Here is a 13,209-nt window from a genome sequence, read left to right as displayed (position 1 = left end):
ATTAGCATCATAAGACCATAAAAAGATCAAGATTTCCCCTTCCCAGTTATGTCTGACACTAGGGGAGGCAGTGCTCATCTCTTGCTTAGCTGAGGGAGCCGGTGTTTTTATTTATATTGCCACCTACTCACACATGGTGACTCACGGTCGTTTACAGGACTTAAAAGCACAATATAAAATAAATATAAATAATAAAATAATAATCTCCACCCCCACAACAACAGCCATTTAATGCTGGCTGGTAATGTTGCCCAAAGACACTCACGGAATGTTGTTACCTTCCCACCAAAGTGGTACCAATTTAACTACTTGCATTTGCATGCCTTTGAACTGTGTACTTGGACTCAAACTGCCAACCTTCCAGTTGACAAACCCAGCGTCTTAACCACTAGGCCACCACACGCACACCCTAGTCATAAGACCATAGCTGGAGAGAAGAAAAGAGAGGAGTTGCTAATTGGCTGGAATTCAGTAGAAGGGAGATTCTTTTTTTGGAAAAGCAAAATGTCTCCCTCAAAAAAGGGAGGGGATGACGAACAATGGCTGTAGAAGTACAATAAAATGCACAAAGTAGCGAAACTTTTTTTTATTTATTCTCTTCAAAATTATACCATTTACAGTAACAGTCAACCTGCATAAAAATTAGTGCTACGCCAATAAATGCTTCTTGCCATGTTTCAGTGTTCTGGGAAAAAACAATTCATGCAGAATGTGTTTTTTTCTCTGCAGCCTGGCAGTGGGAACTTTCTGGTTTAGCATTATCTATCTGCCAGAAAAACAGCAATATATTGTAATTTTGGCTCATTGGTTGAAGTACCTTCTTCTTTATAGATAACTTTTGAAAAATGCTACTAAGGAAATTGACAGCAAGAAAAAGACTATTGAAAATGTATATTAAGCAATAAACTTTGCTTTATAAAGCAATCAAAGAGATTTTATGTCACTATACTTTACTAAAAAGATAAGTAGTGAATTCAAATTAGTTTCCATCACTGATCAGAATATTAGAAATGCCTGTGGATTTTTATATCAAAAATTGCTAAAATGAATCAGTTTCAAAATGGTTTAACTCATCATGTAAATATAGCTCCTAAAGATTATTATGAGGATTATCATTAGGATTATGATATTTTGGGAGAAATGATCACATTATTTAAGAAAAAGAATGACTAAAGAGTACGAGCAACGGTGTTGAGGGAGGCACCCATGGTGGATTGCCAAGGTGATAGAGTAAAGTTCATAACATTCAGAAGCAGTTTCCTAATTCAGTAAAGTGCTAACAACACAGATTTGCAAGATTGAGGTCAATACTATTAGGTATACCAAACTAAAAAGTCAATTCCACAAGAAGGCTAAAACTACGTTTATTGAGATTGTCCATAACAGTGATGGCGAATCTTTTAAACACTGAATGCTCAAACCGCGCATGCCCAAACTGAGAGATGCGCATATGTGAATTTGCGTGAATATGCATGTGAATGCACAGACATGCGTGCATGCGCAGCAGAGACCTGAAGACCAGCTGGGCGGCGGGAAGCGGGGCATCCCAACACCAACTGTGGCAAGCGGTAAGATCTTTTTCTTTCGTGAGCTTCTGTTTCATTGTTTGCAGGCAAATAGAACCTCATGAAAGAAATGCTATGGAGATCTGACGGGATGATGGCACGTGTGCCAACAGAAAGGGCTCTGCATGCCACCTGTGGCACCCGTACCATAGGTTCGCCATTAAGGGTCTATAATAAAAGAACCTTGCAAATTTTATTGTACCTCTTCCCCTTTTTATAGTTCAGTAAATGATAGAGCTGTTTGTCTGATCTGCTTCTGAACACTATCTGGACAAATGTGTTCTTCAATTAGTAACCTAGTAACGGGCCTTGGAAAGTAGGGAAATACAACACTGGATGTGACTAAGCCCATCTCCTCCCGAGCTCCCTGCTTCCCCTCCACTATCTTTTTCGTTTCATATTGTTGCACTTCCATTGTTTATTTTTATTGTTTTATTCCTTTACTATTGTTATTTTTACATTTTTTACCATTTTAATTTTGTTTTATTTTTGCAAGACACCCAGAATGGCCCCATGGCAAGATAGGTGGCAAATAAATTTAACAAGTAAATAAATATCAAGGCCATACTCCTTACTCTCTACAATTACTTTTTAGTTATTAATTACATAGAATCCTAAGTAGTTTCATGAATAGATATGAAACTTGCAACTGCATAGTTCTTTATCCATCAGGCAAAAAAGAGCTGCATAAGCGAGCCTCTAAAATTTTATTCATCAAAAAGTCTGCAGTGGCCTATAAAACATTTTCAGCCTTAGAGAAAATGTTGATTTGAAATTGGCTATTCCCTAAGTTTTTTTTTTAATTATTATTATTTTAATTCACCAGACTTGAAGAATAAGTGTTTTTTACAGTGTGAAGTTTCCTTTGTCATTTTTAGGTTGGATCATGGGCTGGGTCCTGAAGGCAGTATGGGAGCACCTGGTCAAAGCAACATGGTGCCTTCAAACAGTGACCCAAGCATGTACTCTCCTAACTGTTATCCTGGGCAACAAAGGTGAATAATTTAATCTGTTTAAAATACCTGTGTTAACAGATAAACTTAAATCTTAAGGATTACTGGATAGGAGGTGCAATTTGCTACACTGGATTGCTGTATTGCATTTCATGCTCTCGGATTTTCTGCAAGACACTGGCATAAATTCCTTGAGAATAATGATGGTTGCATGGCTGCAGTGCTTGGTAGATAATTTTATGCTTCGGCTTTTTTAAAAGCTTTTAAAAGTTTGGATTCCAGAGATGGATTCATTTGGACCATGTAGAGAACTTGAGATTACAGCATTTTTACACATTATAAAACCATTCACCAGAGAATATTTTTCTCAGCCTTTTACTTTACATTCATTTGTAAAACAGTGAGGTTCTCAGGTGTTTCTTTGTTGATGTCGTTTCATAAATAAATTAATTGAACATGTGTTTGAAATACAGGGTGCTGCTCCTTTCTCTCAAACCCTAAAATAAATTTGTTTCACGTATCGCTATACAGTGAGATAGCATGACTATTATCTCTAACCTAATTTAACTAGCACAATTTAAGCCAAATATATTTTTAGTGAAAAAGTAGATCACTGAAGTTCTTGAAATTTCAATTACTTTCATTTTTAGCAGATTTCTCCACTTTAGATCACTGGGGCAATATAGATTTTTTTAAATTGAGGTATTATAAATTAACCATATGTGTATTTAATGCAACAATGCAATAATCCAGGAAACTGCATTGCTTGGGAAATTGGGAAATTCGCTCTCTTTTCTCCCATGGTAAATGCCTTATCTTTTAGACTTACGTCTCAGGAGTAGCACGCAGACTGCTGTGTCCAATCAAAACTCTCCCATTCTCCCTTGCCCCATTTTCTGTACTTTTCTGTTGTACTGTGTGACATTTCTGATCATGATATTTGTGCTGTTACCATAATATTAGCTAGCCCACTGCAGGAGTATGATATCCTGGGTGAGCTCATGGTGCTTACATCCAATGCTGAATGCTTATTTGCTTAAAACCATTCAACCTGGTATGGGAGAATTTGATGACTGCATTTAGATGTCACATTGTAAGAACAAATGTAAACGTTTTATCTATTTGGATAAAATATAGATGGTGCTTTTCTTCAATTCCAGGTAAGTTTGAGGCTGCACCTAAAACTCCTAAGTTTGGAGCCCAATAGATATAATAACCTCATTCAAATCGTTTAAAATAGTGATTCTTAGCTGATTTTATTAGATATGTAATCTTAGTATTGCTACTGTTGTTTTACATTCCATTATTTCTTTGTATTCCAGTTAACTATCTTTCTACTTCAGATTTGTAATCTTTTTTAAAAAAAATCTAAGAATGGCTATTAGATCATGCATTACTCATTTATACATAAATGATTTTAAAACTGTAGCACTCTGGCGATATTAGGTAATCATATATTGTTGCCAACATTCTGAATATCAAGTATGGAATCTGCTTCAGCCAGTCAGTTGCATTTCTTATCAGTTACAGTACATTAGTCAGATGCTTTTGTATTAAAGCTCATGTAGACATTGCCAAGTGAGATTCAAGAATAGGGAATCATAAACTGCCAAGTCATCTGAAGAAAGGTGAAACATGTCTGCATCCAGGCCACATGTTATTTTTATCTGATGGTAGGCACGTTCAATCCTGAAAACAGAGATATCACTTTTTTTACCAATATTGATATATTATTACCAATTATTCTAAGAGACTGATAACTGATTTACTCTGTTATATTTGTATTGAATATGTTTGAGTGGAATTGAGTGTATGAAATCGAAAATTAAAACCACTTCATTTTTAAAACATACTGTACTACATTTGGTGGAGGATGTTTGATATGAAAAAAGAGGGTGCTGTTGGAGATTTTCAGGCTTCATGAAAGACAGAAACTGTCTTAATGGGATAAGAAGTTTCAATATTTGGGGGCATTTTGGAAATCATAAGCACTAATATACAGCTCATATTTTTCATTGCAGGCATGAACCGTATGGACCGCAGTATCCAATGCAAGCTCCTCCTTCTGGACAACCCACCTATGGAGGACACCAATCTGGAATGTTTCCACAGCAGCAGGTAAATAGTTTTATAATGTTATTCTTTTCGCAAAATTCATTCTAGAAATCTAAGCATTTGGCACTGGCACTGGCAAAAAAAGTAAACAGTGGACAATGATGTTTGTTACTTATGAACAGTGTATATTTGTATCCTTTTATATGGAATGGTTCTTAACAGCAACTGACTAATGTTATGATACAGAACCTGCACTAAAATTATTCTGTTTTATTGACTGAGAAATCTGTAAGAAACCGTAGATAATTAATAAGATGTATCCCAAATAGTTCCATATGCAATGGACTAAATTGTGGTAGCATTAAATTTAGAGGCGGGGATTTGTAGGATCATAGAATTGTAAAATTGGAAAGAACTACAAGGCGTAGCTAGTCAAATTCTCTGCCTTGTGCAGGAAAAACAGTTAAATCACTCATAAGAAATGGCTGACCAGCATCTTAAAAATCTCTAGACATGGGGAACCCATAGCCTTCATAAACAGACTATTTTACTGTTGTATAAAATTAGAAAGGAAGATAATTCTGCCTTCTTATTTAAAACCTCTATGGATGTTTCAATTAGGGAGAAGGGAACACGGTTAGTGAATCTGCAGAAGTTGCCATCACTTGTCCTCCATAATAGAACCGAGCAATTAGTGTTGAGGTAGCCTTTCTTCCCCAACATTCAAAATTATATTTATTGATTGTTTGATTCATAGCTAATAACATTTCAAAGTAAATTATTGGCAATTAAAAATAAGTGGAACCTACAAGAAAATTTTGTAATGAGGATTTTTCTTCTTCTGGGCTTCATTTAGCTAGCAATCATACTGTTTAATGTTTGGTATACTGTACAAATGATATGCCTAGATTGTTCATTTTTACTTGTTATTGCATGTTATATGTTCCTCTGTTTTTAGTTTTTTATAGTTTGTTTTGGCATTTTCTTGTATATTAATTGGGGGTTTGTATTGTTGTGTATGTTTCAAAATAAATAAATGATGTTATTGGCAATATTTAGCCACATAAGAATCATCACAAGGAAAATGTGTGTGCGTGAGAGAAAGAACATGCTCAGATATTCCCATCTATATGCCTGCCACTTTCAAAACATTTAAATCACTCCACTAATACATATAAAAAACCTCAATCAAATATCATATTCAGTGCCACATAGAATTATCCTTAATACTTTTTATCCTTAAAAGATACTAATTAAGATCTAGGAGCATCCAAACGAAGATTCTAGGTTTATTTTAGGGTTTTTTTTTAAAAAAAATAAACATCTAAAGTCTAAAAACATCTTAACTAATAAATACATTTTATCATCTTCCTGATCCCACTCCCATAACTTAATAGTTGGAAACAAAATATTAAGACATTTAATTATAATGTAGTATTTACCTCAAAACAATTCCTAAAATGAAATTGGTACCTCATTTTATGCCTATAGTCATAATCATATAGTCTGACATTAAAATCATTATTCACTTAAATGTTACACACTACATATGGACAAAATTTCAACCATCTTATGCATATTTATTCAAATAATTAAAAGGTCATTTTACATCTTTCAAATACTAATGAAAATAAAGATGATTATTTGTATTTAAAATATTGTAAGTATATTGTAATTATTCTATCACTCAAATGCATAAGAACATACAAAAATAACATTTTATATTATTTTAAATATTTGGTGTCTATTTTTTCAGAACTACAAACGTCATATGGATGGCATGTATGGGCCTCCAGCAAAACGACATGATGGAGATATGTTTAACATGCAATATAGCAACCAACAGCAGGAGATGTTTAACCAGTACAGCAGTGCTTACTCTGGACCAGACAGGAGACCCATCCAGGGACAGTATCCATATCCTTATAACAGAGAGAGGATGCAGGCTCCTGGACAAATGCAACAACATGGAATACCTCCACAGATGATTGGTGGCCCAATGCAGTCATCAGCTTCCAGTGAAAGCCCCCAACAAAACATGTGGCCCACAAGAAATGATATGTCTTACCCATATCAGAACAGGCAAGGCCCCGGAGGCCCTGCACAGGCCCCACCTTATCCAGGGATGAATCGTACTGATGATATGATGGTACCTGACCAGAGAATAAACCATGAAAGCCAGTGGCCTTCTCATGTCAACCAGCGACAGCCTTCTTACATGTCATCCTCTGCTTCCATGCAGCCTATTACTCGACCTCCTCAGTCATCCTATCAGACGCCACCATCAATGCCAAACCACATATCTCGAGCTCCTAGCCCTGCATCTTTCCCACGCTCTCATGAAAATCGTATGTCTCCCAGTAAATCTCCATTCCTATCCTCTATGAAGATGCCAAAAGTTATGCCCACTCTTCCAGGCTCGCAGGTCACAGGTCCTCCAACACAACCACTACCATCTATTAGGCGGGAAGTCACTTTTCCTCCAGGTTCGGTAGAAGCATCCCAACCAGTTTTAAAACCAAGGCGAAAGATTACATCAAAAGATATCGGTAAGTCCTCCTATTGTCCTTACAGAGGAAGAAACTTTTTATAATAATTTTGTAGAGCTTGCATTTATTTCTATTAATTTGCTTAAGAAATTAGTTTTATTCAATTGAAGCTGAGCTCAAATTTTTTTCGTGGTAGGAATAATGATTTATGTATCATCAAAATACAAATGAATACTGAATATTTAGAGAAGTATAATGGTGGTAAGAGGTACAATATTGTATTATTTTAAGATGATATTGTTCTTATTATGTATTTTCATAGTATTTTATATTGTGTATAATTAATGGTTGCTTATGATCTCAGAACAAAAGTCTGAATTCCCATATAATGTATCTTATACAGTAACTTAAATAAACAAAACTTGAAATTTTAACTTGAAAGCTTTCTTTTCAAGGAGTAAAGTTGTTAATGGAGTAGTAACTGTTGACAAAAGGAAACAGTTAAAATATATGTAAAGCTGAGGAAGCTTGACTTGGAGTAGTATAACGGTACTGTTGCTTGGAAAATTGATCTATGAGATATGATATTGACAAATTCTGGACATGCTGATCAGTCATCTTCTTTCCTGAAAGAAAGCAAAGATAGTCTTATTGCACTGATGTGTATGCCCCATTTTCTTAAGTTGCTGATGAATAGTATCTTGTTGCATCTTACAGAGATACATTGATATGTTTGGATATCACTCAAGCTGCAAAAACTATCCTTCTTCTTGGTAGCTTTCCTTCCCTAAAAGGAAACTCCAGGAGAATTTGTTTCCTAGGGAGAAATACCTAGCAGTTTTTTAAAACAAAAATTAGTTTGGTTCTTTATAAATGTATTGTATGCTTTAAGTGAGAATTGTAAGAGTGCTGAAGCAAACATAATTTTTATTTTTCTGAAGAGGAAGAAACCAATAAACATAGAGCAGTTTGATATTTCCCATGTCAACCTCTTCTACTGGTATTATAAAGCTGCTTTTTTCTCTGCACCCACCTACTCTAAAGATGTGGAGATTAACTGCATTTTACAAAATGAAAGTGGAGCATTTCATCAGAATATACAGAGTTTTCACTCTGTACCACAAAGCATGTGTGACACATGTACTTATGTATTTCCAAATTAACTGAGATAAAACCTTAATGTCTCTGTCAATTTCCTAGGCTTTAGAGAAGATCATCCCTTCAGTTTCACAACAGTCTAGCTCTTTTCATACGATTATATAATAGGGCATCAAAAATTATTTGGAAATACTTTGGAACTTGTGCAAGTACAATACTCTGATCTTTAAAAAAAACAAATTGTCTCTGTTTTCCGGCTTCCAATGCTGCAGATTTCTTCTTAATAAATGCTTCCTTGCTTTGTTTGTTTTCAGTGAGTCCGGAAGCCTGGCGAGTGATGATGTCTCTTAAATCAGGCCTTCTTGCAGAAAGTACTTGGGCATTAGATACTATTAACATTCTTCTGTATGATGATAGTACGGTTGCTACTTTCAATCTCTCACAGGTAGGTTGGTTATTTTTCATCTTGATGACACCATTCATTCTGTAAATGGAGGGGAATCCCACATTCTTTGCTGCTATGTTTTCCAATGCCTGAGCCATCCAGTTCCCCTTAGGAGTAGGGCAAATCCTACAAAGACCAAAGAGGATATACAGCTCATAGATGGTGGATCAACAACTGGCATATTTTCCTGTAATGTAATGGGGAGGTAAAGGTGCACATTGTCATGCCATGGAACTAGTTTTTGCTCATGTATTACACAAATCTGTGAATGTAAAAGTTATGAGTCTTCTTGTTTTGACTGCTAAAGTAAAATAGGGTAAGACAAAGAATTATACAAATAATTGTATAATTATACAATTATAGCAATAGCACTTAGATTTATATACTTTCACAGTGTTTTACAGCACTCTCTAAATGGTTTACAGTCAACAATGTGGGTCCTCATTTTACCAACCTAAGAAGGATGAAAGGCTGAGTCCACCTTGAGTCAGTCAGGATTGAAGGAATCAAACTCCTGGCAATGAGCAGAGTTAGCCTGCAATATTGCATTCTAACCACTACACTATCAAGGCTCATTATACTCATACTTGTAACTCAGGATTATATGTAAATGGTTCACATGCTTTGAAAAGGAAAGAAATTTTCTTTGAAAAGAAGACTCAGTTCACTTTTACAATCACATGAACGAAATAGTACTCAAAAGTAAACTTTTAAGGAATTCATAATTGTTAACTTTTTTATAATGGTGTGCTCTGAACTCTATAACTCTAATCTACAGATTAAATAGGAAGAAAGGACTAACCAATTCTGAATCGTGTAAAAGGGAATCTAAAGATCTTTTTTTTCCTAAAACAAATCATTTCTTATTTTCACAATTCTATAATAAACTAAAATGTTCTTTTTACCATTTTTTCTGTTTTCTTTTTCCTCTTTGTTTCCGCAGTTATCTGGTTTTCTTGAGCTGTTGGTGGAATATTTTAGAAAATGCCTGATTGATATTTTTGGGATCCTTATGGAATATGAAGTGGGACATCCAGGACCAAAACTGCAAGATCATAATTCATCTCCGAATGAGGATGGGCAGTCTGCAACAGAGGATGTCAGGAAAGAGGAAGAAAACAATGGTGAATGTATTGATTACTTTGATGACCTGGAAGATGAGGAGGAGGAAGAGGAAGAAGATGAAGCTGAGAGCACAGAGGAAGGAAAGAGCACTCTTGTTGCTCCACCTGGTGCCATTCTTGATCCAAGTGAGAGGCCAAAACAAGCCAGTAAGTTTGACAAGTTGCCAATAAAAATTGTAAAGAAAAACAACTTATTTGTTGTTGACCGATCTGATAGGTTGGGGCACGTTCAGGAATTCAACAGTGGGCTTCTTCATTGGCAACTTGGTGGGGGTGATACAACTGAACATATTCAGACCCACTTTGAGAGTAAGATGGAGATTCCTCCTTGCAGGCGGCCATCTCTATCAGTCTCCTCAGGTAAAAAGAAGAATATAGAGGGGAAAGGAGAATCTGAGGAACAGCAAGACAAAAGCATATCAGCCACTATTGATGATGTCTTGTCAGCTCGTCCAGGAGCATTGTCTGAAGACCCCGACTCTAATTCTCAGACAGATAGTAATAAATTTCCATTTGGGATCCATCAAGTGAAAAGTCATCGAAATATCAAACTGCTGGAAGATGAGCCACGGAGTCGAGATGAGACTCCTCTATGTACCATTACCCATTGGCAAGATTCTTTGGCCAAGCGTTGCATCTGTGTGTCAAATATTGTCCGTAGCTTATCTTTTGTGCCTGGCAATGATGTGGAAATGTCTAAACATGCAGGCTTGGTGCTAATCTTGGGAAAGTTGATTCTTCTTCATCATGAGCACCCAGAAAGAAAGCGTACACCACAGACATATGAAAAAGAGGAAGAAGTGGACAAAGGGGTGGCCTGCAGCAAGGATGAGTGGTGGTGGGACTGCCTTGAAGTCTTGAGGGATAATACATTGGTCACACTAGCCAACATTTCTGGGCAGCTAGACTTATCTGCTTATACAGAAAGCATCTGTTTGCCAATTTTGGATGGCTTACTGCACTGGATGGTGTGCCCCTCGGCAGAGGCACAAGATCCTTTTCCAACTGTGGGGCCCAACTCAATCCTTTCGCCTCAGAGACTTGTACTGGAAACCCTGTGTAAACTCAGTATCCAAGACAATAATGTGGACCTTATATTGGCCACGCCCCCATTCAGTCGTCAGGAGAAACTGTATGCTACTTTAGTTAGGTACGTTGGGGAACGCAAAAATCCTGTCTGCCGAGAAATGTCAATGGCGCTCTTATCAAACCTCGCCCGAGGGGACACGTTAGTGGCAAGGGCAATAGCTGTGCAGAAGGGAAGCATTGGAAACTTGATAAGCTTCCTTGAGGATGGGGTCACCATGGCCCAGTACCAGCAGAGCCAGCATAACCTTATGCACATGCAGCCTCCGCCTTTGGAGCCACCTAGCGTGGACATGATGTGCAGGGCAGCCAAGGCCTTGTTGGCCATGGCCCGGGTAGAGGAAAACCGCTCTGAATTCCTTTTACATGAGGGCCGCTTGTTGGATATCTCAATATCAGCTGTCCTGAACTCTATGGTTGCATCTGTCATCTGTGATGTACTCTTTCAGATAGGGCAGTTATGACACAAGTGAGACACAAGCATGTGTGAGTGGAGATTAAAGGGTCACATATAACTGGCTGGTTTCTGTACCTGTTTATCCAGTGTAGGAAGAATGGGAAAAAAAGAAGAAGAAAAAGAAGAATCTTTGCTCCTCTGCCCCATTCGCTATTTACCAATTGGGAATTTTAAAACATTAATTTGAACAGTTATGGAATTAATATTTGCTGTCTATGTGTATAAGTACATCTTTTTATTTTATTTTTTTAACCAAAGTCTCTCTCTAGTACATTCAAAGATCGCATTTCTTTTTCATAGCTATCCTTGTCCATGTTTGTTTTTCCCATATTTGAATCATATTTTTCGGGGAGGGGAAGCAACTTTGAATTGGGGGTGTCAGGATATAGCAAAATATGATTTGATGTTGGGAGAAAGGGGCGTGCCACTGTCAAATGCAAAAGTGGAGGGAAAAAATGCTGAGTTAATGTGCTTTTTATTTTTTAAGAACAAAAGAAATTCCAACCATCCTTACTGTCATTGCCCAAAGCGCTGTGTGCAATAGAAGAATGATAGTGATGTAGGTGTGGTGGATGGTCAAGGAAAGACAGTCAGTTCCTCGTCTGCCCACAACATTTTCTTGGGTTCTCTGTAGGAGAACAGTTACACTATGCTAGGAGCAAAACCAATTCTTTAAGAAAGTAAAAACATAACTCTGAAGACGATCAACACAAATTGCTTCCTCACCAGAACTGTCAACATCAATATCTATTGTTTGACCTTCCCACAATGACAATTCATCACAATTCCTTTAAATCATTTTTTAAAATATTTTTTATTGCCTAAAGGCAGTGTTGTATATAGAAGTTGTACATTAAACATACCCTCATCTTTTTTTAAAAAAAATAAAACAAGTACAAGGATTTATTTTTTTCATGATGTGGTAACTACAAAGTGATGGTAGACTTAATTTTATTATTATTATTGTTATTATATTATTATTATATTATTATTTTCTTTGGGCCATAACTCCAAAAACTAAGAAAAAAACACCACGAGGGTAATGTACAAGTTTCTGTATGTATAAAGTCATGCTCTATTTCGGGAGAGCAATTGCTCACAACTTACTTTATAAATCAAGATGTGGAAATGGTTACGTACGGATTGATTTAAGAAAATGGTTACCAGTCTACAGAAAAAAATACATATATGGGGGAAAAAAGAAAACACAACTTCAAAGATTTTTCAGTGCAAAGAATACACATTTGTATTTCAAAATAATGTAGTTTAAAAATACAAAAAAACTTGATGTAAATTCCTCCTTTTCCTCTGGCTTAATGAATATCATTTATTCAGTATAAAATTTATATGTTCCACATGTTAAGAATAAATGTACATTAAATCTTGTTAAGCACTGTGACGGGTGTTCTTGAATAATGTTCTCATTTCTTCATGAAATCCCAACTGTTTCAGACTATGATGGCGAAGGTTATGTTTTTCTGCTCTGCTCTCTCTGAGTTCATCTAGTGTTCAGGTAATGTAACAAACAAAAACCTTAATTTTTTCTATCCTTATTTATAATAAAGAAGATCACAGAAGAAGATGATATTGCTAATTTTCACTGTGTCTACGAAAGTTGCTGCACTCAAGGTATATATGCTTGAATAAAACTCTGTAAAAATGGCAATCATAATTTGATTGAGTTAGCTTATATAGTTTGGAAGTTTATTGGCATTTGTATGCCGCCCACTCCCTAGGGACTCTGGGCGGCTTACAGACAAAACAAGGGAATATAGAAAAATTAAAATAGAAATACAATAGTTTAAAATTACACAACATACATACTACTTAAAATGGGCCTGGATGCTAATCAACAGCCCCAGGCCTGCCGAAACAGCCAGGTCTTAGTAGCTTTACGGAAGGCCGGAAGAGTAGTGAGGGTCCGGATCTCTACGGGG

The 13,209-nt window shown here is 36.3% G+C and overlaps 1 protein-coding gene across 10 annotated transcripts in view; it reads left to right on the top strand.

Moving 5' to 3' along the window:
* Positions 1-12,671, top strand: part of ARID1B (AT-rich interaction domain 1B) — a 452,871-nt gene extending 440,200 nt beyond the window's left edge. For 6 of the 10 annotated variants that reach the window (XM_087718250.1, XM_087718248.1, XM_087718246.1 and 3 more), the window contains 4 exons: positions 4,540-4,636; positions 6,330-7,122; positions 8,475-8,605; positions 9,549-12,671. In XM_087718250.1, the coding sequence (XP_087574376.1) occupies positions 4,540-4,636; positions 6,330-7,122; positions 8,475-8,605; positions 9,549-11,279 (2,752 nt within the window). In that variant the 3' untranslated portion in view covers positions 11,280-12,671. Of the gene's footprint in view, positions 1-2,443; positions 2,561-4,539; positions 4,637-6,329; positions 7,123-8,474; positions 8,606-9,548 lie in introns of all 10 variants that reach the window. The other 4 variants (XM_087718243.1, XM_087718244.1, XM_087718245.1 and 1 more) reach the window with 1 other exon arrangement.
* The last annotated feature ends 538 nt before the right edge of the window (positions 12,672-13,209 follow it).

The sequence above is a fragment of the Thamnophis sirtalis genome, unplaced genomic scaffold, assembly GCF_051295495.1.
Source record: "Thamnophis sirtalis isolate CommonGarterSnake01/CBP01778 unplaced genomic scaffold, rThaSir2_p1.2 scaffold_6, whole genome shotgun sequence".
NCBI lineage: Eukaryota > Metazoa > Chordata > Lepidosauria > Squamata > Natricidae > Thamnophis > Thamnophis sirtalis.
Note: the sequence above shows the minus strand (reverse complement) of the source record. Positions and strands in the feature narration are given on the sequence as shown.